Source organism: Bombina bombina, chromosome 6 (assembly GCF_027579735.1).
Source record: "Bombina bombina isolate aBomBom1 chromosome 6, aBomBom1.pri, whole genome shotgun sequence".
Classification (NCBI taxonomy): Eukaryota; Metazoa; Chordata; class Amphibia; order Anura; family Bombinatoridae; genus Bombina; species Bombina bombina.
This window is the reverse complement of record NC_069504.1, coordinates 647129875-647156010: the sequence shown is the minus strand read 5'-3', so window position 1 is coordinate 647156010 and position 26136 is coordinate 647129875. Positions and strand designations below refer to the sequence as shown.

General features: G+C 35.5%; 2 protein-coding genes across 4 annotated transcripts in view; both read right to left on the bottom strand.

Moving 5' to 3' along the window:
• Positions 1-26136, bottom strand: part of CEMIP (cell migration inducing hyaluronidase 1) — a 188410-nt gene that overhangs the window by 89097 nt on the left and 73177 nt on the right. Inside the window, exons 1-5 of one of the 3 annotated variants that reach the window (XM_053717677.1) lie at positions 19716-20329; positions 16710-16820; positions 14264-14404; positions 13856-13994; positions 10095-10331 (exon numbers count right to left, since the gene is read on the bottom strand). In XM_053717677.1, coding sequence (XP_053573652.1) covers positions 10095-10331; positions 13856-13994; positions 14264-14404; positions 16710-16767 — 575 coding nt within the window. In that variant the 5' untranslated portion in view covers positions 16768-16820; positions 19716-20329. Of the gene's footprint in view, positions 1-10094; positions 10332-13855; positions 13995-14263; positions 14405-16709; positions 16821-19715; positions 20330-26136 lie in introns of those variants that run through there. The other 2 variants (XM_053717678.1, XM_053717679.1) reach the window with 2 other exon arrangements.
• Positions 20598-26136, bottom strand: part of LOC128663372 (cell surface hyaluronidase-like) — a 124834-nt gene continuing 119295 nt past the window's right edge. Inside the window, exons 24-25 of the mRNA XM_053717675.1 lie at positions 21685-21794; positions 20598-21472 (exon numbers count right to left, since the gene is read on the bottom strand). Coding sequence (XP_053573650.1) covers positions 21324-21472; positions 21685-21794 — 259 coding nt within the window. The 3' untranslated portion in view covers positions 20598-21323. The remainder of the gene's footprint in view (positions 21473-21684; positions 21795-26136) is intronic.

The following is a 26136-nucleotide window of genomic DNA, read 5'->3' as shown; positions in this document are numbered from 1 at the left end:
TTATAGATATAAGAGATATAAGAGAAACTCCTGTGGATTTCTTATGAGCAGAAAATGATGAACTTCTGAGGTGGATATAACTTATAAGATCAGATACCTGGACTATACATATTATAGCTCTAGAGATGTAGGGAGGATCTGACAGGGATAATATTGGATTCAGAATGAGGGGATAGTCTGATGCATATTCTATAGTGAAGACTTCATTTGCCTTTAGGTCAGGGGTTTAGTGGTATTGGAAGCGGAGACTATTTTGGAGGGAGTGCTTAGTCAATCTATGTCTGGAGTGTGTATTTCTCGTCAAAGTTTGGGAGTTTTGGATAGACACATTTAATAAGGATTCTGGAGAGCATCAAATCCAATGGTGTCATAATACTGTTAGATATAGTCATAGATTAGAATAGATGGTTAAGATCCTCTCTATTATTTAGAGAACTTGATAAAAAAGCAAGTGAGAATCATGACAATGAAACAACTGAGATAACCAATTCTGAATCCACTGAGAACAAGACAGGGGGTGACATACCACAGCATATAAATATGGGCAGAGCGTCTGGAGACCAATCACAAGGGGCACATCAGAAAACACAACAAACCACATACAACAGACCTAAAAATCAATACCCAAGACCCTACATGAACAGACACCAAAGGGACAGGTTACATAGAGAACACAGCCCTGCTAGACGCGAATGGAATGATGCTGATGGTTATTATGATAACTATCAAGATCCATATAACTATAGAAGGGATGATAGACACTATTGGGAGTCACGACACTATAGATCAGAACCCTACCATAGACAATATGGCAGTCCCCTAAAATCATGGGAACCGGCTCCCCAAAAGAGGTCCTATAGGAACAATTACAGAAACAATGAGAACTATGGTAATGAAAACTATCCACGATGGAATCACAGAAGAGGGGCCCAGAGACATCACTATAGAGAAGACAATGGAAATTACTCTCAAAACTACAGAGAAGAACAGAACAATTACCATCACACCCCAAGACAAAGATACATACACCAGGACAACACCGGGACACAAAGGAGGGATACAACATATGGAGATCAAGGAAGAAGACCATATGAACCACATGATAAAGTAGGATCTAACAAGCCTGATACAAATGTCAGACATGGAGAACAATCCAATAGAGGGAAATCAGATGTGGACATCAATTTGGGCGCTTCTCTGAATCAGATTGCCTCATCGTCACATTTTTTAAAGATGAATCCACCAACAGTGAAGGACAAAATATCACAATAACGGATGAAATAGGAGGAAGAATAATACAGAGAAGGAAAACTAGAGGCAAACGTGGTGGCACTAAACTAAAGAAAAAGACTAAAGTAATAAATACAAGTATACAAACAGATATAGAGGCTGATGATAAGGATGTGATTGAGACACCTACATCATCCAATTCGGAGAATAAAATGAACGATTCTGCTGATAGGATCACCAGGGATGGTATCTTTAATCTCAGTTCTTATGACATTAAAAAAGAAGAGAGGGAAGTCTTGAAATATGGTCTCTCCTTTGCTCCAGCAAGAAGTCTGGACAAATTTCAAACGTTTACTAATACTAAAGACTTCATAAGAAAATTGACTCTAAAGAGATACTTTTTAAGATCCCCTTTGGAAACAATGGTCCCTAAGAGCTACACTACAGCAGACGTTCAAGACCCATACATACATACGGGTCTCAAACCAAAGTCCAGCTTCTACCCAACCTATGCCAAAGGAAATGCCATTGAGGCTTTTGAGACTGTGGTTACCAAGGAAATTAGAGACATAAAACAGAAAAGACTCAAAAGGATAAAAGAAAACCTATCCAAACAACATAAAGAGACCATCAGAAAACTCGAATCAAATAATCAACTGACCATTAAATCAGCTGATAAAGGCGGGGGGATTGTCATCCTTGATAGGGACAAATATAATGCAGAAAACCAACGCCTATTAAGTGACCATACAACATATCTGAAACTCAGACAGAATCCTGTGGATAACTTCCAAAAAGAATTAAGAACACTACTGGAACGAGCCAAGACATCAGGCATATTGGATGACAAAGAATACAGATACCTGGACATCAATCACCCTATAACACCAATCCTGTATCATCTGCCAAAGATACATAAAACCCTCATAGACCCTCCGGGCCGCCCTATAATCTCTGGGATTGGATCTCTTACAAGTAACTTGTCAGAATATGTTGATCAACATCTACAGAAGTACGTAAAATCTCTACCATCGTATTTAAGAGATTCCACACAAGTTCTGAACACCCTTGAGAACATCCCATGGGAGGAAGGTTACATCATGGCGACCTGTGATGTAGCGGCCTTGTATACAAGTATACCACACAAGGAGGGTCGTGAAGCAATTAAATGGTTTTTGGACAAAGATCCACTAATGCCAGAAGATCAGGCTGAGTTCATATTGGATAGTATCCATTATATATTGACACACAATTACTTTTGTAATGAGGGGATATACTACCAACAAATCTGCGGTACAGCCATGGGGACCAGGTTCGCGCCCAGCTATGCCAACTTATACATGGGAAGATGGGAGAGCATCTTCTGGGACTCATGCCCAGCTGGCGCGGACCTGGTCTTGTACCGCAGATATATTGATGATATTCTAATCATCTGGAGAGGTTCGATACAGGACCTTATGTATACAATAGAGATCATGAACCAGAACCTTCTAAATCTGAAGTTCACTTATACGTGGAGTCCAAAAGAAATTGTTTTTCTGGACCTAAAAATAGAAGTTAAAAAAGGCAAATGGGAAACATCTACACACTTTAAATCAGTTGACAGCAATAGCTATATACATCATGAGAGCTGTCACCATGTAAAATGGAAAAATAATATCCCAAAGAGCCAATTTTTAAGGGTCCGGAAAAATTGTTCTAATATCACCACATGGGAAAAGCAAGTGAAACGACTAAAACAAAAATTCATGGAAAGGGGCTATAAGGAGGAACATCTGGATCTTAAAATAGAGGAAGCACGACAAGTGGAGAGAAATGAGTTAACTAAATATAAAGACCATAAAAAATTGGAAACAGAAGAACTGCTAAATGTACCTATGATCACAGAATATAGCAGTAACCGGTACATCATCGAAAAGATCTTCAAAAAACACTGGCACCTGTTGAAAAATGATGATGTCATTGGAGACAAACTCCCAAATCAACCAAAATTCGTCTATAAAAAAACAGGAAATTTAAAAAACAAATTAGCGCCAAGTCTACAACGGAAGAACAACTTAAGAACATATGATGTACAGGGGAAATCAATTAAAGGTTTTTACCCGTGCCCTACATGCAAGGCATGCAAAAGAGGCACTAAGACCAAAAAATTCAAATCAAACCAGACGGGAGAAGAATTTAATATTAAAGATCTAATAAGATGCCAGGACAAAGGGATTATATATCTTATTGAATGTTCATGTGGCCTCCAGTACATTGGCCAGACATCAAGGAGCCTCAGAGACAGGCTAAGAGAACATATATTGCTGATTGAGAAACAGAATAAAGATACAATTCTCTATAATCATTTTACAACTAAACATAACGGCAATATAAAAGATATGAAATATACTGGCATACAGAAGGTTATAAAAAATTGGAGAGGTGGTGACTTTGAAAAAAGTCTTCTCAAAGCTGAATCCAAATGGATTTTCCTGTTAGACAGCTTACATCCAAAAGGTCTAAATAATAGAGAGGATCTTAACCATCTATTCTAATCTATGACTATATCTAACAGTATTATGACACCATTGGATTTGATGCTCTCCAGAATCCTTATTAAATGTGTCTATCCAAAACTCCCAAACTTTGACGAGAAATACACACTCCAGACATAGATTGACTAAGCACTCCCTCCAAAATAGTCTCCGCTTCCAATACCACTAAACCCCTGACCTAAAGGCAAATGAAGTCTTCACTATAGAATATGCATCAGACTATCCCCTCATTCTGAATCCAATATTATCCCTGTCAGATCCTCCCTACATCTCTAGAGCTATAATATGTATAGTCCAGGTATCTGATCTTATAAGTTATATCCACCTCAGAAGTTCATCATTTTCTGCTCATAAGAAATCCACAGGAGTTTCTCTTATATCTCTTATATCTATAATAGTCACTACCAAGCTTCTTAATTATTGGGTAGTGCATAGACCTCTCACACACCCACCCAATCACTGCTCGCCAAATGACCTTAGTGATCTAGAGGTCTCTTATATATGATTCTATTATGTTGATACAGATAAGGGGTATTAACACATCCTCCTCTATGGAATTCACTGAGGCTACTGAACTCAGTGATAAGTATGTATAAAACTCTGACTCAAGACATATAGATATACCCCCATTAAGTCTCTCTCACATTCGATTTTTATACTTTTCTTTTTCTTCTTTTCCAAAAAGCCACAGCCCCTTTTTTTAAGACAGTGTAAGATAAATTTCACGCACTGCTAAAGCATTCTTCTCCTAAACCTGATTAAACTAATGTGATTGGGTTTATAGGATTAGTGATCTTCCTGTTCTACTGTTCTACCACTGTGCTACTATTGGATTATATTCCCTACTATGCTGCTGTACCTTAAAAACATTTATAAATACCTAAAGCAGCACTTGTTCACAGAGTAAAATAGACCTCATATAATCCTAATCAAATATAAGGCATATCGTTTATCACTATATACATTGGAGAAAGTACATAGTATGGGATAAGATATACCATAACCTGGTATAGAACACATGAATTGTGCACTAACAATGGAGAAGACATACATATTATCTCCAATCACTCTAGAGCCGTTTCCTATTTTGAAACGGCTAATCATTCAAAACGGCTCTTATTTTAGCTAATGGGCTTCTTTATTACCAAAATGGGCATTTGGATTTGTATCCCCTTTGTTATCGAAACAATTTGTCCCCTTGTTGTTAAAAAGTTATTTGACATCTCAACACCCAATCAGGAGGACTATTACCCACACACCTCTTTCCTAAACCAATAGGATCATAGGAATTGGATCATGATGTCACGACCAATCAAATCACTACAAAATCGTCACCACAAAAATATAGGTGATTAAGCTTTAAATATACTAAAGTACATCTCTGAAGTATATCTTCTAACTAGAATTTACAACCTGAGGCCACCAAAATGTAGAATCAGCTAAAAATGTTTACTCCGGTAAACCGGAAGTGACATCATGATCATGGGGGCTCAAGATACATTGAACTAAATGACATGAAACATCAAAGACACATATACAAATATGAAATATAAGACTATTCTATCTCCAGTGACATTTTATACACGTTACACATGGTAATTATTCTGTTTAAACATTTTTTTACTTATGGCGAAACCGGAAGTGAATTCCAGAGCCATATCCGGTCACTTAAGTGACACTGTTATTTAAAGGCACTCAGCTTACCACTTCAGCAGTCTTGATAAAGGCCTTATTTTGGGGCCGAAACGCGTAGACCTGTTGGTAAGCATTATTCCAAGTTTTTTAACCACTTTGAGGACTTGTTACGCTATGGTACTCCTTTTTTTACAGGGACATCTCTAGGACATTGGACAAAGAGCTGACCGTTGTTAGGATTCGCCTGGGAACTCTTCCCCTCAGGATTCAAGGTTCCTTCATATGATTGCCTTTTAATTTACTGTTATTTGGATTACAACACTTCTTTTTGTTCTTTTTTGATCTTTTGTTGAACATCATTTTTGTTTTTGATTTTTGATTTTTATTTTTGTTTTTTCACTGGATTTCCTCTCTTTGCTTTGTGTCAAACCACCCTTCTTCCACATTTGCCACTCAATGGCATTAACTCACCTGTGATTCATTTTTTGCACTGCAGTGTCATCAGGACTTTTCAATATATTTTATTGTGATTTTTTGTGAATTTTTGATGTGAATCGATTTTTCTTTTTATTATATACCCAGTGACCAAAATTACTCTCACTCATGTTGTAAAACATTTGCACTATTATGTTGCACATTTAAGTTGTATACACATTTATGTTGCATACACATTTTGGTTTATTTGTGTGTCCACACCCACACGTGGATTTCACCATTTTAGTTTTCCAACCCTTGGATCCAATTGCCATTTGCACTTTGTGAGTGTATTAGCACATCACTCTACCTTACCATTGTTTTTATTAACTGTTTTTACTCATTTTATCCATTGGTACCATTACTATTTAATTGTAATAAATCCTTTTTTAGCCTTAGCAGGTATATATTTCGTTTTTTAGTTTTTTATTGTTTATATTTATCCCTTAGCCTTTATTGGCGCTGTACATATTCCTTTACTACCTGTTCTTTCCCTTGGGGGTTGGTTAGACCCTTCATTTGTATTCAGCTTAAGGGATTATCTTAGCGCTTGGCTACCACACCTCATTTTGTACATTGCAATGCATTTTCTTTCTATCACGTACATTCCTTTTTTCATGCATTGCTATGAGTTTTTATTTATATATATATATATATATATATATATATATATATATATATATATATATATATATATATATATATATAAAGCATTCACTGGTCTTTAGTCACCTGTGTAAAAAGCTTTATTCATATATGAATAAAAGTTTTTTACACAGGTGACTAAAGACCAGTAAGTGCTTTATATGGACCTTATTTAAATTTGAATATAGCACCCTGGCAGTTGTGGAATTTGGTGAGAGTGCAACTGTTACACACGCATTAGTAATATATATATATATATATATATATATATATATATATATATATATATATATATAGATATATATACACAAAAATTTTGCATAGGAAATTAGCACATCCAGGCAAGTTTCCCGCTTGCTTTTCCTGGATGTGCTAATTTCCCATGCAAAAATGTTGTATTGATTTACTTTTGAGACATGGAGGATTTTAATCTCAGATTTTTAGCTCCACCATAATTTTAATGAATATATATATATATATATATATATATATATATATATATATATATATATATATATATATATATATATATATATATACTGTATATTGCAACATATTTTTAGTTTTGCTCCTAGGAAGTTGTAACTTTTAGTGACAAACCTTAAACGACTATAATAGTCGAAAAAAAATATCATGCTCTAATTTATTGAAGCATTTAATTTTAAGACTCGTGACCCTACACTACTATTTGTTTAAATCCTGCAAAGGCTGCATAACTAGTGCAGGGGTTAAACACAAAGTAGTGCAGGGTTCCTAGTCTAACTAATTAGAGCATGTCAATTTTTGACTTTTATGGCCCTTTAATGACTATTGTAATTTCTTAAGAGACATGCTACAAAATTAGATGCCGTTTTACAAATAAATGATTATAATAATGTGATTATTAATAGTAAAACAATTTAAAACTTCAACAGGGTACATATTGTAAACACTGGAGTCTATCACTATATTAAATACCATTATTATTATTATTATTATTATTATTATTATTATTATCAGTTATATGTAGAGCACCAACAGATTCCGCAACGCTATAAACACGGGTCTAATATGCAAGGTGACAATTATGGGAGACAAATGGATAGGGGGCCCTACCAAAAGTTGCATTGTTGTAAATCAGCTCTCATGAAGGTGGTCTGAAAAGCAGCTGGGGTTGTAGGCTTACATGCCAAAGGGGGTTCAAGGGGATGACAAAAGGAGGAGAGGAACTAAGATAAGAAATGTTAGTGTATATTGTATGCATCCCTGAACAATAGAGTCTTTAAGGAGTGCTTGAAAGTTTTAAAACTAGGGGCGATTCTTGTGGAGAGCGGCAGAGATTTTCACAAGATAGGTTCCAGTCTGGTGAAGTCTTGTAGATGGGAATATGAGGCATTAAAAAGAGATGAGGCGAGAAGGAGGTCATGAGCAGTGTGGTGGGAAGGGAGGGGAGAACATGGAGACGAGGATGGAGATATAGGGGGAGCAGTGTTTTTTAAGGCCTTGAAAGTCAGAGTCAGGATTTTATGTTTTATTCTGGAGGTTAGAGGAAGCCAGTGAAGGGACTGGCAGAGAGGTGCAGCAGACGAGGAGCAATGTGTAAGGAAGATCAGCATGACAGAAGCATTTATTATGGATTGTAAGGGAGATAGATGGCAGCTAGGGAGGCCAGAGAGGATGGAGTTGCATTAGTCAAAGCAGGAAATGATGAGAGAGCGGATTAAAGTCTTAGTTATGTCTTGTGTGAGGAAGTACCGAATATTGGAGATGTTTTTAAAGTGGAGGTAGTAGGAATTGGCCAACAACTGGATGTGAGGAGTGAAAAAGAGATATGAGTCAAGTGTGACTCCAAGACATCGGGCATTTGGGGTTGGGGTAATGATTTTATTATAAACAATTATAGAAAGTTGGAGAGTAGAGATTTTGGGAGGGGGGGAATAAGGCAATCAGTTTTGGAGATATTTATCTTAAGGTAGTGAGAGGACATCCAGGATGAAATATTAGAAAGACAATTAGTGAAACAAGTTGGTAAGGAAAGGGATAGGTCTGGTGCAAAGTGGTAGATTTAGGTATCATCAGCATACAAATGGTAGTGAAACCCGTGGAACTTTATAAAGGAACGATTAATAAACTGAGAAGAGGACAGAGCCTTGTAGTAAGACAAATACTAAAGATACAGCTTACACTCTTAATATGAAGTATTTAAAGGGACAGTTTACTCAAAAATGTTCTCCCCTTAAATTTGTTCACAATGATCCACTTTACCTGCTGCAGTGTATTCAATTATTTACAAGTATTTCCATTACCCTTATATTGGCATTTGAAATAATTGATTTAGCCTGTGGTATCCCCACCGATCCTGAAAGTTTTTGGCCTCAAGGCCAAGCTTTGTTAACACAGCCAGTAGAAGAAATTACACTCCCAGTGGGTTATTGAAGAGATAAGGTAATAAAATGTTAAATTTCCATTGTTCTCTCCAAGAATTGGTGATTGGTTTACAAACAGATATAAGATAAAGAAGCAGGTATATGTAGACAATGTGATAAAGTAATGAGATCTGATTATACCTACAAACTCAACCCATTTTATTAGGCTGTGGCTTTAAAACACAACATTAGCTAATTCATATACACAAATAAGCCTTAAAAAAGCTAATCTCATACATTTTATAAGTAAACAAAATAATTGGAAACACATTAAGGGAAAAAGAATTTTATAGTATACTATCCCTTTACGGATTGTTTTATATAGTGTAATTTGTTAAACAATATTGATTATGTAAACTGCAGAATTGTAAATGTTTTCTTTTACTGCGGGTTATGCCAATTTGTAAAATGGATTACTGTGACAGCAGATATTTTCAAATAGTTTAAATCACTTCAGCCTTAGGGCCCAATTATCTAACATTAGTGAGATCAGACATGAAGAAAACTCACTGACATTAACAGGGGCTGCCCTCAGTGATTTCTCTAAAAAAGGGGCTGTCCCTGTGAGTTGGAAGATACCTCCCATAGAGAGAGAGAAAAGTTAGCAGGGAACTTTAGAAATGAAATCCTGCAGCCAATACAAATCAGATCTCCCTGTTTCCATCATTTATTATTTTAGAAGCAGCTCAATTTCATAAGTATGTGTTTTTATATTAGGGTGATGAGGGTTTTCAGTGTTTTGACACAATCTGATCGGCATTCAGTTTGCAAGATCAGACCTTTAGTAGGTCAATGATCTTAAAAGTTACTATATAGCTTAATGGGGTTGCAGAGAACAAAATGAAATAATAATTAAAACTAAATAAAAGAATAACTGTACATAAGTAAGGTAAATGTATATGGTAACTGGAAAGAGAACAATATAATTATTTATTAAATGCAGACTGCCATATCAGATTGTAATTGTTCATAGTAACAGAACAATGATTTATTGTTTTCTCAGTATTCCATTATTCTCTTTATTTCAACAGACTTTAATTAGTGATCTAAATAAAACAGATAAGGTGAGCAAACAAGGAAATCTAGTTTGCAGTTCTTGAGAACTATATAATATATCACTGTGTTTGATTATTGTGGTGCTGTATCAATATTATCAGCCATTTCTCACCTGTCTGAGTGAGTCACTTCTCCTGTCTTGGGGTCAACTGCATGAACAATTATTCCTCGATGACCCCAACTCTTTTCAAAGTAGTATCCTCCCTCACTCAGACCACCAGGATGCAGTGTTTTATCTAGAAATGTCCAGGACATCTTTTTTTCTCCATGAATTTCAAGTGTTCCTCCTCTTCCGACCCCAATGTATTTGTGGCCAAAGTAATCATGGGCTGGCTCTGCATCATCTGACCTACAGAAGACAACATCCAATAAGTGACACATGCTGGAAATAAGCAGTAAAAAAGTGTAATAGTGTATCTTGCATTGTTAAATATTAAAGGTTTACCCCCTTTCCGGATACACAATCCCCTCAAAAACAACACACAAGAAAACATTAGCCTTGATTCTATTGCTGTTAGGGTTGCCACCTTTTCAGGAAAAAATACCAACCATGATCATTAACATAAATTTGCATACATGATTATACAGCATAAATTAGGAAATAAAGCTGCAAGGACTAATTGTAAATAATCGTTTATAATTTGATTCTAACACATTTAGAAGACGCTTCACAATGATTATTATTATTATCGGTTATTTGTAGAGCGCCAACAGATTCTGCAGCGCTATAAACAAAGGGGGAGTACAACAAAACAATTATAAGGATCAAATGGGTAGAGATCATCTTTGTTTTTATATATAGGGGCATATTTATCAAGCTCCGTATGGAGCTTGATGCCCCGTGTTTCTGGCGAGTCTTTAGGCTCGCCGGAAACACAAGTTATAAAGCAGCGGTCTAAAGACCGCAGCTCCATAACCTGTCCGCCTGCTCTGAGGTGGCGGACAGACATCGCCAGAAATCAACCCAATCGAATACGATTGGGTTGATTGACACCCTCTGCTAACAGCCGATTGGCCGAGAATCTGCAGGGGGCTGCATTGCACCAGAAGTTCACAAGAACTGCTGGTGCAATGATAAATGCTGAGAACAATATCGGATCATGTCCGCTCGCTCAGTGATAATTAGGCCCCTTAATCTTAATTTTCAACTTTGCATGAACCTTAAAAATACCGGCCATGTTGGTACAATACCAGCTGGGTGCGTCCCTAAATGTAGTGGTAAACAAAAGACTATATACATATTAATTATGAGTTTTTTTGTTAATATGAGGTAGTAAAGTCTAGAGAGGAGAGCTTTAAATCACCGGGCCCTGACAAATTTGTCTTTGCCGTTGTCTTATGTACTTTGCAAAAGAGCCAAGGAGTTAAGTCTAGTTTGCTTTCTACAAAGGATCTTTCCATCAAAAATTGAGATTAAGTTATAAATAAATATTATATCCTTGTGAAAGTTAGTTTCTTTTAGAATGGAATTTAAATAAATGTTTTTTTGAAATTGGCCAAGTTACTGCCTTGTTACCATGTGAATTAAATATTATGTAGATCAGCTACATGAGAAATATAATAATCTTGATTAAAAAGCAATATTTCACCACTTGCTTGCAGCATACCGAGATGTCTGACTCTTAAAGTGGCATAAAACAAAATTTAACTTTTTTTTGCTGTAATCACTTTTTAGAATCCAAACTCTCTGCCTTATTTAGAGGAGCCAATTCTGACTTATTCCTAAAGTAGACAAGGTTTGCCACACTAATCTGTGTAAGCAAAATATACATTGCAGTGCAGATCCTTGTGCAGACTGTAGTGCGCACTTCCATTTCTCTGAATTGGAAGAATCTGCAATGTTTAGATTAAAATGAAAGGAAATGGGGCAAAAATAATTAAAGGCACACTGAACCCAATTTTTTTTATTTCGTGATTCAGATAGAGCATGCAATTTTAAGCAACTTTCTAATTCACTCCTATTATCAAACTTTCTTCATTCTCTTGATATCTTTATTTGAAAAGCAAGAATGTAAGTTTAGAAGCCGGCCCATTTTTGGTGAACAACCTGGGTTGTTCTTGCTGAGTGGTGGATTAATTCACTCACCAATAAACAAGTGCTGTCCGGGGTCTAAACCAAAAATTGTCTGGCTCTTTAGCTTAGATGCCTTCTTCTTCAAATAAAGATAGCAAGAGAACAAAGAAAAATTGATAATAGGAGTAAATTAGAAAGTTGCTTAAAATTGCCGCTCTATCTGAATCACGAAAGAAAAAATTGGGTTCAGTGTCCCTTTAAATTATGTTTCTAAGTTTTTTTACGTTTTTTTTTTACTACACATAATTAAGCATTTTATATTAGTTTCAAAGTATTTCCTCTCCATTTAACATAGCTGCACACAAAGACACCTAGAAAAAAAAATTAACCAACGGTCTCTTCAAAGGATATGAAACACAACATTTTTCTTTCATGGTCCAGATAGATTCATACAATTTTAAACAAATGTCTTATTTACTTCTATTATCAAATTGCTTCATTCTCTTGGAATTCTTTGTTGAAGGAGAAATAGTGAACTACTGAAAGCTAGCTTTAAGCCAATGACAAGAGGCATATATGTGCAGCCAACAATCAGCAGCTTCTGAACCTACCTAAGTATTGTTTTCAACAAAGGATACAAAAAGAAAGAAACTAATTATTTAAAGGGACATAATACTCATATGCTAAATCACTTGAAACTGATGCAGTATAACTGTAAAAAGCTGACAGGAAAATATCACCTGAGCATCTCTATGTAAAAAAAGAAAATATTTTACCTCACAATTTCCTCAGCTCAGCAGAGTATGTTCTGTGTAAAAAGTTATACTCAGCTGCAGCCCAGCTGCAGCCCAGCTGCAGGTAAAAAATAATAAAAAAAATTAAGAAATGAACAGCATCCAATCAACATCAACAGTGCTGAGGTCATCAACTCTTTTACTGTGATCTCATGAGATTTTACTTAACTCTCATGATATTTCATAGTAAACTTCCTTAAACTGAATAGGGAAATAAGATGAGTGTGCACGTAAGCTCGCTCCTTCCGCTGTCCCGGGACAGACATACTGATTTGCTGCTTAGAAGTCCTTTACAATGGGATGTGGCTACTGAGGACATTTTGAGGTAAAATATATTTCTTTTTTACATAGAGATGCTCAGGAGATATTTTCTAGTCAGCTTTTTATAGCTATACTGCATCACTTTCAAGTGTTTCAACAGTTGGGTATCATGGCCCTTTAAAATAAATAAATTTGAAAGTTATTTAAAATCACAAGCTCTATCTGAATCTTGAAAGAAAACAAATGGGTTTCTTGTCCCTTTAAATCTCACCAGTCCCTATATTATTCTATATTACTCTATGGGGTAATAGATCAAACAGAGGAGACACTGAGCAAGCTTTTGTGAATTAGCTGCAAAGAATGACATAGGAACAGGAGAGACTGGAGAAACGGCTAGTGAATTCTGCTCACTGGGCATGTATTTGGCACTGTCACTGGTAGACCAGATGTATTAATTAGCTATTGCTCAGTCTGTGTGACACTGTGAGAGAGACTAACACAGCCAAGATAACAAATCAAATCAACACTATGCAAAGCTGTCAAGTTCATATTTAGCAACTGCCTTATTTATATTATTTATGCAGCATCTTATTATTCTTCATCCTGGTTTTTGGCTACTTCACCTCCTATATTCATGTTATATCCTTTTCCAGGCACATGGCTTCCAGTCTTCCCTTCCATAACCACATTTATAAGGAGACAGAGTGCTAGCCACAAGAATGGCATTGCTCAATGTTCTGATACAATTGAAAAATATCAGGAAACCATTTCCAGTTTTGTACAAGACATTTGCAAATATTGTACCTTCCATTAAGGATAATGGTAAGATGACCTTGAAAGGGACATTTCTCACTCCCAATATGGAGCTCCCCTCCATTATCAATAAGTATGTATCTGGTGCGGATTATGATGGGCATCTTACTTGCTTTAATGAAAAGTTTTCCTGTAATACAAACAAAATAGAGCATGTAGTTATGTTTTAACAAAAAATAATAATTTAAGGACAGCCTTTGGTAATTATATCCAAATAATCTCTACAGCTGAATCTGATCTGTTTCAGTAGATAGAAAATCAGCTTAAAAAGCGACCATCTGCCAAAGAATCTGTCTCGGCAGATCAGCTGTAACAACAGTTTAAATAAACAAATACAAACTTGCTTGTGAAATATGGAGTCTAAGAGGCACAATTATTAAACTGGCAATTCGTTCTCACCCCCTTCAGTGATATGGATTGAGTGTACAGTTGCAGACGATGTGAGGACCTTCTTCATATGCCCATCAATAGTCACATGATTTTCTTCATTATGATAAGGATTCCAGGTTAGTAGCTCAGGATCTTCATCAGGACAGACCCCTGTTAGAATATAAACAATGGTTATCTATAATGCCGAAAACAACATAAATTATTCTCTTCACATATTTACAGATGTTTGTGTAATTACCCAGAATCCCAGAGAGCTGTATGTTGTGAAATGATGTGAGGATTTTGACTGCATATTTAATTAGTCTGTAAACATTTGGCATTTTCCTCAGGACCATAGCCAATAAATACATTTTTGTTTGATTCTTTCAATGCAAAGACAATGGTCTTGCTACATTCACATTTTCTAAAGAGCTTTAAGCTTTTGTGATATTCCTATCTTCTACTTGAATTTAGTAGTTCCTATTGGACCAACACCTTTTCAGAGTTGTCTTATAACTGTACGAACTCTCTGTTTCTATTACCCTCTAAAGTCTGATAATAAAGATGAATGCTTTGTCCCTAATGAGACAGCTCTTCAGACTCTGCATAGATCCTTCTCTCCATAGATTATAGGAAATAGAGAAGTTTCTCTTGTTGAAGTGCATTCTCTTATTTTAGTTAAATGGACATGAAAGTAAAAAAAAATAATCTTTTGTGGTTCAGATAGAGCACTTTTAAATTTAATTATGTTAAAAATAATGTATTCTCTTAGCATCCTTTGTTAAAAAGCATACATAGGCAGGCTCAGGAGTAGGAATGCACTACTGGAAGCTAGCTGCTGATTGGTGGCTAGTCATACTTATGCCTTTTGTCATTGACTCACTAGATATTTTAAGCTAGATCCCCATAGTGCATTGTTGTTCAGGAGCTGACTTTCAACCACATGCTTAATCCCTTTTGAGAGATTAAACACATAGTTATATGCAAGCAACAGTACAATATTAAAATTCACTAACAAATTAGAACATTTCCTTTTTGCACTTTTATGTCCCTATAATTTAGCTGTATGTTTTATTAATTACTCCAAGGAAGACAAACTGTAATGTGACTGTACTGTTCAATGATCTGAAGGAAAATGGAAATTTCTGTATGCTAGTCCAGTAAAAATAAATATCTTCGTTCTTAAGGCAGATCCAATAAAGGTCCAACACCTAATACAGCTTCATTTTCCACAGTAGAAAAGCTGATAGTTTCCAAATGTCCTTTATTTTTAGCCACTTTTTAAAATGAGAATGTTTAAAGAGACACTTTCAATTTCTAGTAAATGTACATACAAAATAATGTTTGTAGTATTAAACTGTTGCATTTATTTTAAAACGTTCTCCTTTCTACAAGTACAATAGCTTTATTTTCACATTTGTGCATATTTGCTAAGTAATTACTCATTTGAAGTTTATTGAGAAGAACATATTTTTAATTTAGATAACCTCAGTTTCTAAAATGTGTTTACCAGCCCTACAAGTGAAAACATTTGTATTTGACTCCCACAGGATAGATGGGGATACCACATGCTAAATCAACTATTTCAAATGCCAATATAAGGTTAATGGAAATACATGTAAACAATTTAATACACTCCAGCAGGTAAAGTGGACCATTGGGAACAAATTAAAGGGGAGAACATTTTTGAGCAAACTGTCCCTTTAACAAGGTTGGACAGTTCTTGTGTATATAGCAATTTCATCATAGCTGGGAATTCATAGCAGTAACCAGCAGTGCAAAAGATGACCACAAACTACATGTCACAGATTCAGAAGGTATTGGTGAGAGATCCCATTATCTACAACCTGTGTCCAACATTATTATTTAATAAATCCTTCTCTCCTTGTTCTGTGTATGTTACACGTAATCCAGGGCAGGTTGTACCTTTACTGCACTAATGGATGGGTGTACATTACAGAGCACATAATCACTATTAGTAATAATAGGTACACATGCAGTTTTTTTTATTTCAAATGATTTTTATATGCAAACCAATATTGGATAAAGTAAGACATTTTTAGCCAAATGCATGTGGATCAGATTGTGATATCAAGTAAGGTAAATAAATTGCTAACAAAACATTTGTCAACTGGGGGAACACAGATAATTTATGAAATGACATAATGGAGTTTTCCATGAGAATGACAGATGAGATTATGGAACAGAATAATATTGTGCACACAGCAAGAGGTGAAAGTAAGGAAAATAAACACCCAGCTACCACTGTAAATAAAGGATTGTCCACTCACAGTTTTTATGGTACCTATCTTATAAACGTTCTAATCCAGAAACACTGTTTTATGCAATTTATACATCTAGCCAGAAGCTGCTTCCATTTACCGAAGTTTTATAGCCAGGAATGTTCAGTTTTGCAAAGATCTCTGTCAATAGTATGATAAATGCTCAATTAGTCATAAATATGGAATGAACTAACCTGCAAACCCAGGTGTGACAAACACTGCACACAGCATCAGGCACAGAGCCAGCTCCATGCTGCCCAAGGTCCTACTTAGTTACACTAATGTAGACTATGAACTCCCAAAGTCTGAGGAAAAAAAGAAAAAAAACATTCATTACAAATGTTTGAAAAGCTCAAAACAAAACAGTTTAAAAGTTATACACCAAACAAAGGAATGACAAACTAAACATGAATATCAATTTGTATACTTAACTCCAATCACATGATATACAACAGACACAATATACACATATCTTATTTGGCTGTAAACTTCCAAATACTTTCCCCCTAAATAATATGTCACAGTTAGTAATGCACCTTAGCTAATCATTGTTTTTAGTATCATATAGTAAAATGTACCATGACCGAATCATGAAGATGCCAAGCACAAATTCATTTGCATTTTGGCTTATTAACCGGGCACAGTGCCAGGAAGATGTAACTGGCTTTATATGAGAACAATACATTTTTTAGCTAGCGTGAGGTGCTGAATAAAGTCTTGATTAATTGACCATCTTGCCCTGATATTTCGCAGCAATGCACTAACCTTCTAATTAATGGGACTTTTATTTCACTAGAGGTTTATCTGACTACTTTCTCTGCCCTATTCTCTGATATTCTTTTAAAGGGACAGTATACTGTAAAATAGTTTTCCCTTAATGTGTTTACAATTGCTTTTTTTTACCAACTGCGGAGTAAAAAATGTATGAAAATTAGCTTTTTAAGGTTTATTTGTGAATATTAAAGCTCTGATTTTGTGTTTTGAAGCCACAACCTAATAAAATAGGTTGAGCTTGTAGGTACAATCAGATCTCATTACTGTATCACATTGTGTACATAAACTTGTTTCTTAATCTTATATCCTTCCATAAAACAATCACCAGTACTTGGAGAGAACAATGGAAAATCAGCATTTTATTACCTTTTTCTCTGCTATATCCCACTGGGAGTGTAATTTCTTCTGCTGGCTGTGTTTACAAAGCTTATCTATAGCTGGGACCTGCGGCCACAAACTTTCAGAATAGGTGGGGATACCACATGCTAAATCAACTATTTCAAATGCCAATATAAGGGTAAAGGAAATACTTGTAAACAATTTAATACACTCCAGCAGGTAAAGTGGATCATTGGGAACAAATTAAAGGGGAGAATTTTTTTGAGTAAACTGTCCCTTTAAGCCTGCCTCATTAACTGACTTACTACCCTCTCCTCTGTTGGAAGAAGTGTCCCTGCCTTTGCCATTAAAGGAAAAAAGGAAAACTGTAAATCTAATTTTCTCACGTTTTTAACTCTGTTCTATCATTGCGTGGCTCTCTGGTAAAAAAACTGTTTGCTAAATTTACATCTATATACTTTTTTTCTGGTGTTTTGGATTCCAGCTCTGCATTTCTCTAGCCACATAATCCATCTGTACGAAATATTTATGGCGACTTCTAATATTTTCCTCTAAAGATGGAATTCAACACTCAATCTTGTACCAGTTCAATATAAATTCATCTGTATCATCAAGCACATATCACCAGGTAAGCCTGCTGCAAATAGTAATGCCAGTTGGGTCAGTTTATGCTAGAAGTGTCCTGCAAAAGTATTTACTAACTCCATCTGTGTATCCTCAGGAGAAAAGGATGCTTTATACGCTCTGCCTTTGGAAAAACTCCTGGCAGAAACTCTGGATATATATTCAGATTTCTGGCAGGTCCCGCACTGTCATATTATTTCCAGCTGTTGAATCAAAAAATACTCATTGCAAAGGCAATATCTGAATAGAGAGAGTCGAGTCCTGTGAGATATAGAGGGGCAGTATGTGATAGAAAAGGTGCATGTGCGACGGGTTACTATAGCTTGGTGTCCCAAACTTGCAAGAACCATTTAACTCATTGTATGCCAGCTCAATAAAGGAAAATGTTTTGCATGAGTCTCCCAGGCAGTGCAGGAATTCAACTGGCTTGAACGCAAATAACAAGAAGATAGTTTATTAAATGTTAGGGAGTTGCTGAAATGACACTGATTAAATAGCATATTTATGTCATATTAACATTTAGTTGAGGTTTTGCTTCAAAGAAATAGTAAACCATTTAGTAGAAAGTAGATTAGACAAAACGACATCAATAATTCTGCATCAGTTTAACTCATTGCCAGCTACTCTTTTATAAATATCTCCCCAGCTGCTCAAAGCAAGTGTGTGCAATGTCATTATTTCACCTCACACAGTAGTATTTTGGCAACATTTTGCACATTTTCTGTGATGATGATGATACTAATAACAAATGGGGTCTGTTTCAAGGGCTGCAGACAAAATCCCTAAGCTAGTTTCATTCCTAGGTTCACAAACAGGAGATGAGCCCTGCAATTTAACTGAAAGACTGTGTTATTTTTGTACAGTGTGTCTAAAGGATAAGCAGAAAACACATCTATCATATAGCAGAGGCTGTTTTTCCCCCAAATGTTGTAGGGTAATTTATCAAACTTATGTACCTAGAGAATGGTTAACAAGCCAAGAGGAATTATATATATATATATATATATATATATATATATATATATATATATATATATATATATATATATATATAAATAATAATAAAATAATTACAGATCAGAATAATTTTCTATAATTTAATTTTAAAATGTTTAAAATATATATATATTGTAAACTGCTTGTAACACCCTTAAATGTCTAGTACAGGTGCCTTCAATGTAACCTAGTTTTATCAGGTTTTTAACATGCAAAGACATTAGTATAACTGTGCCAAAAAGCAGGTAACATTATCTTTGTGGAAGCAAGAATCATTCTAACAACATACTTTGGAGCCATTCATTTTCCATTTTCACATGCAAAGTAAATAAAAGACATCATCATAAAACCTGGAGGGAAGCTCTGAACTGGCACTGGCAAACAGAAGGAATGTGCTAAGATAAACTATCTGGTTCTGTATAAATAGTGCAGACAAGTGAAAGAAAACAGTGTATTGATTCCCATACCTGCGCAGTTCTGCCTTACATGGGTGATACACTCAGGCTGCTAAGCTTAGAGCATTCAGTGAAGTAGTGATCCAAATGTGCACATCAGCTTCCACTGTTCTTACTGGTGCTTATCCCATGACTAGTGCTTACCTCGCAGTATCAAGCAGCTTAGCTCAGGGTTAATCATAGTATTATAGCAGCAAGCTATGTCATTTTACAGACAGCTATCTTTCTCTGTAATTAGTATCACAGCCTATTATTTTAAGGAACTCCTTCCATGCCCTCCCTTACCCTCTGCATGGCTCTGGAGGTGATTTTTTGGTATTTGAGCTGCCACAATTGCCATTCCAGAGAGCCCAGGAGTACCACACTTTGTTCATTTCTGTCATGGTGAGTAAATACCTCAAATATGTAGATCAACCACAGGATGAAACATGATATCAAACACATGTAATGCTGAGTTGTTATTAGATTTGGCAAATTCTGCATGAACATGTACAAAACAGCCCAGTGTGAGATAATCCCAAGCAAAAATGTTTCTTGTACAACAAACATTTAGTCTGAACCTAAAGATTAGTGTGCTGAAAACTAGACAGGTAATATTTGAATGGGGAATGCAAAAGCCATAAAACTGTGCAGAGAAAATTCTAAATATTAAAAAAATGACTTAATTTATCTCCATATCTTAGTCTATATTTATCTTTCTATCCTTCTTTTCAAATCTATTTATGTATCTACATCTTTCAATCTATAAACACACATGCGCATGCACATACACATCACACGCGCATGCACATATACACACACATGTGCACACAAGCACATATACACACACACGCACACATGAGCGAGCACACACACATTTACCTTTAGCTGTAAAAAAGAAAAAAGTTAATAATATTCTTATATACACAATAGGCATCTTTATTAACTCTTGATACCAGTACTTGATGGCTGTGTCATTTTTAGGTCAATTACAGTTAAAGTTGGCAGTGTGTAGACTGACTGATAACAGACAAAAACTTACCTGCATTTGTCACAAAAGGTTAATATAGATAAGCTACATGTTGACAATATACATCCAATGCAAACATAACAACTGTAACTTATGTAGTAGATGTTACTAAAAATGATTTCTGTGGCTAAGGCATAAGCAACAACAAGCCATTTAAGCTTACATTTTCACCATAACATAGCACATAAGGTGTCCCCATTCATATGAATACTTATACACTTTTTATTTCGTAATAATAACACAATCCTAGTCTTTAAAAGAATCTGTGTCCAGTTCTTCTTAACCATAAAGGAACAGGTGCAGGTATTACAGACGTGGCACTAAACAATGTAGTGGTTATTCCCATATCAAATATATTAGACATAAAATGATAAACCATTTATTAAGTGCAAAACATACAAATCTGAGTAAAAAAAAAAAAAGAAGAAAAAAATAAAGAGAGATAATTATGTCTATTCTTCGTGCTTCCATGGATTTGCAAGCAGCAAGTGGCATTGTTAAACTGATCTGTGCCCAAGATGTAGGTCTCTGATTTTATAAATGTGGGAAGCCTCTCTTACACCCTGCGTTGGTCACATGGGCTAGCTGCATCACAAGGAGAACTTTAAATGTTAAGGTTTTGTTGTTGGGCATTTGTATTCAGTCAACATCAGCGGCAGGTATAACTGAAGGGATGCAGCTCTTTTCTCTGGACTGTTATTAATGATTTTAATCCAGGAAGGGGTGGATAGTCCTTTGTATCCTACCATAGCAAAGCTTCCTGTAAATAATGAATAAAGCCCCATTAGAATAGTCAAGATCAGATACAATCATCAAATTGTAAAAACTAGAAATATAAACTGTACAATGATACTAAAATACTCTCAATTAAATAATAAGAAAAAGCATTCCAGCTGAAAAACATTGAGTAATGATCTATATGTTGTTATATGAGTGGGTATAAAGGAATGGCTATATGTAAATAGAAATCACCTTTTCCAACTAGTGTAAGGGGTTTAGCTAGTCCGATTTTTGTGAAAATCAACATTTCAGAACTTGGAGGAGTCTCTGTGATATCTCGAGAGCAGATAAGAACTGCAGACCTAGAAAATGAAATAGAAAAGTTACTGTGCTTTGTGAACAAAAATGGCTCTTGTCTAACATGGCGAAACACAGATAAACATTAGTAAGAATCTATAAAATCTGAAATTTTCTAGCTCAGTAAACCTAATTACTATTTGTTTAAAAAAAAACCTTAACACTTGGCTGATATGTTGTTCTATCACAAATTACAAGGTGCTTACTGTCCCTTTAAGGAACACATTTTTGCCTTTTTTTTTCTTTGTTTATCAATAGTACTTGTTTCTGTCTCAATCTATTTTACCCATTATCCATCTATGTCTCTCAGTCCTCCTCCTTCCTCTTTCTTCATCCAACTATACATTGTTCCACCGATATTCTTAGAATCCCTCTTAATTCCTTCTTTTCTGATGAGTATTCAGTGTGGTGGTTATAAACTTTGTTACCACAGAAAGGGAAGGGTAAAGAAGAGGTAGTTTAACTTGTTCTCACTTTCAGTTTCCTTGGCTTTTAACCAGCGCACATACACAGGACGGGACTGGGTATAAAAAGTAGTCCTGGAAAAATTTGAAGACCAACACTATTTTGCATTAAGTACATGCCTCATTTTTCTCAGGAGGATTACCAGGATACTCCCCCTAATATTTTTATTTCAGGATTAAATTATATTAGTTTATAATAAAAAAAATGTCACATTGTTGTTATATAGGCACCTTATAGCCTACTTTTATCTACAACTTCCTTTCACTGTGTGAAAATATAGTGTGACCTGGAGAAGACACTCAAAACAGCCTGTCACTCTGTGGCCCAAGAAATCTCATATTGTCCTGGTAGGCAATTCAGGCCTTGCATGTGCACAGGGGTTTATACATTAAATAGATGTATTATTGAGCAAACATTTAGTAATCACTAAAAAACACAAGTCACAAAATAAAAGTGTTAAACTTAACAAGGAATTCATTTCTTCACCCTTGGAGTGGTGACATAGTTTTCACTGTTCAGACATCACCTCATGCCTTCTTGGAGTAAAGTATTCAGATAACCTCTAATTCTGTATGTACCCTGCACTTCCAGTCAGCTTCTATTCAAATATAGCCAAGACTTATTTAAGTGTAAACTGAAGAAAATGAAGAAGTCTGACAACCAGACTCTGTGCTGGGAGGTCCAACCCAGGAAATATGAATTAGTAACAGTACATTGGCTGTCGTTATCACTAATTTGAATATATCAAATCTGAATAGTAGTAAGTATAAATCTTTTATTTCCCATATTCCTGAGGTGGCATAATTTATTGGAGTCTAAACTAAACTCCTCATGTGGAAAAGGAGGGGGAAACAGACCTCTAGGTCTTAGGAAAAAAAACATAATTTATGTAAGAACTTACCTGATAAATTAATTTATTTCATATTGGCAAGAGTCCATAAGCTAGTGACGTATGGGATATATATTCCTACCAGGAGGGGGCAAAGTTTCCCAAACCTCAAATGCTTATAAATACACCTCCCACCACACCCACAACTCAGTTTAATGAATAGCCAAGTAGTGAGGTGATAACAAAAATGAGTATAAAAGCATACAAAAAGATGAACTGGAAATGTAATTGAGCTTTTATACAAAAAAAACATAACCACCATAAAAAGGGTGGGCCTCATGGACTCTTGCCAATATCAAAGAAATTAATTTATCAGGTAAGTTCTTACATAAACTATGTTTTCTTTCATGTAATTGGCAAGAGTGCATGAGCTAGTGACGTATGGGATAGAAAAACCCAAGATGTGGAAGTCCACAGAAGAGTTACTAGAGAGGGAGGGATAAAATAACAACAGCTATTTCCACTGAGAAATTAAATCCACACAATAATTAAGTTTTTCTTTAAAAAAAAAAACTTAAATCAAAAGCAGTAGAATCAAACTGAGATAGCTGCCTGAAGAACTTTTCTACCAAAGGCTGCTTCAGAAGAAGCAAAATACATCAGAATGGTAAAAACATTAAAAGTATGCAAAGAAGACCAAATTACTGATTTGCAAATTTGACCAACTGAAGCTTCATTCTGAAAAAGCCCAAGAAATGGCGACTGAACTTAGTAGAATGAGCTGTAAATCTCTGAGGCGGAGCCTGCCCTGCCTCCAAATAAACCTTGAGAAACAAAAGCTTTAACGAGGATGCCAAAGAAATGGCAGAGGCTTTCCAACCTTCTCTGGAACCAGAAAAACAACAAATATACTAGAAGTCTTCTGAAATCCTATTAACCTTGATATAGAATTATAAAACTCTTACCACATCCAAAGAATGTAAAGAACTCTCAAAGAATTCTTTAGGATTATGACACAATGAAGGAACAACAATTTCTCTACTATTGTTGTTCAAATTCACAACCTTAGGAAAAAAAGAAGTCCACAAAACAACTTATCTAGATGAAAAAAATCAGATAAGGAGACACACAAGAGAGAGCTGATCAATCAGAAACTCTTGTAGCAGAAGAGATAGTCCAAAGAAACAACACTTTCCAAGAAAGTAGATAATCTTCAAAGAAAATATAGGCTCAAAAGAAAACAGCCTGCAAAATCTAAATAAGACTCCAAAAAGGAGAAATTAATAAATGAACAGGCTTGATACCAACCAAAGCCTGAACAAAACAGTGAATTTCAGGAAGTTTAGACAATCTTTCTAGTAAATAAAACAGAAAGAACAGAGATTTGTCCCTTCAAAAAATTTGCAGACAAACTTATCCAAACCATCCTGAAAAAACTGTAAAATCCTAGGAATTCTAAAAGAATGCCAAAAGAATTTATGAGAAGAACACCATAAAATATAGGTTTTCCAAACCTGATAATACATGTTCCTTGAAACAGACTTATAAGCCTGCAACATAGTAATAAAAACTGAGTCAGAGAAACCTCTATGACTAAACACTAATCAATTTACATACCATCAAATTAGTAATTTGAGATCCCGATGGAAAAATAGCCCCTAAAACAAGAGGGCTGATGCTATCAGAAACACATGAGACTGTTCCAATATGATCTTGGAAATCACCCTTGGAAGAAAAAAAACAGAGGCGGAAAGATGTAGCCAGATTGCAAAACCAAGACACTGCTAATGCATCCACCATTTCTGCCTGAGGATCCATGGACCTGAAAAGGTACCTGGGAAATTGAGAAAACACATCTGTATAGAGATATCACTCTCCCAGATGTAAAGACTGACAGCTGAGATAATCCACCTCCCAAATGTCTAAACTTGAGATAAAAATCGTAGAAATTAGACAGGAGATGAATTCCATCAAAAAACGTATTCAAGATACTTCTTAATTGCTAAGGAACTGCGAGTCCCTATTTGATGATTGACATATGCCACAGTTGTGATATTGTCTGTCTGAAAGTAAAATGAAAAGTTCTCTCATAAAAGAGGCCAAGCCTGAAAGAGCTCTGAAAATAGCATGGAGTTCTAAGATATTGATTGGAAACCTCACCTCTTGAAGTTTCCATACCCCATGTATTGTCAGAGACCCTCAGACAGCTCCCCAACCTGTAAAACTTGCATCCATTAAGAATACAGTCCAGGAAGGATGAACAAAAGGAGGCCCCCTGAATAAAATGATGATAGTCTAATCACCAAAACAGAAAGAGTTGAGTGTTAGGATTTAATAATATCAACTGTGATATCTGAAAACAATCCCTGCACCATTGATTCAGTATGCAAAGCAAAAGAGGTCTCAGATGAAAAATGAGCAAAGGGAACCCCGCCCGATGCTGCAGTTATGAGACCTAAAACTTCCATGCACATAGCCACTGAAAGGAATGTTCTAGACTGTAAGTTAGACAGGCTAACACAAATTACAATTGACTTTGTCCGATAAAGACAAAGACATGAACACAGAATCTATCTAGAAACCAAAAAAGAGGTGACTGAGGAATCACAAAACTCTTAGGTAAATTAAATGCTCTAACCATGTCTTGAAGAAACAAAACTAGTTGATTCATGAGAGATTCCAATGAAAGAAAAGATTAAAGGGACACTGAACACAAATTTTTTCTTTCGTGATTCAGATAGAGCATGAAATTCTAAGCAACTTTCTAATTTACTCCTATTATCAAATTTTCTTCATTCTCTTGGTATCTTTATTTGAAATGCAAGAATGTAAGTTTAGATGCCGGCCCATTTTTGGTGAACAACCGGGGTTGTCCTTGCTGATTGGTGGATAAATTCATCCACCAATAAAAAAGTGCTGTCCAGAGTTCTGAACCCCAAAAAAAGCTTAGATGCCCTTTTTTCAAATAAAGATAGCAAGAGAATGAAGAAAAAGTGATAATAGGAGTAAATTAGAGCATGCAATTTTAAACAACTTTCTATCTGAATTACGAA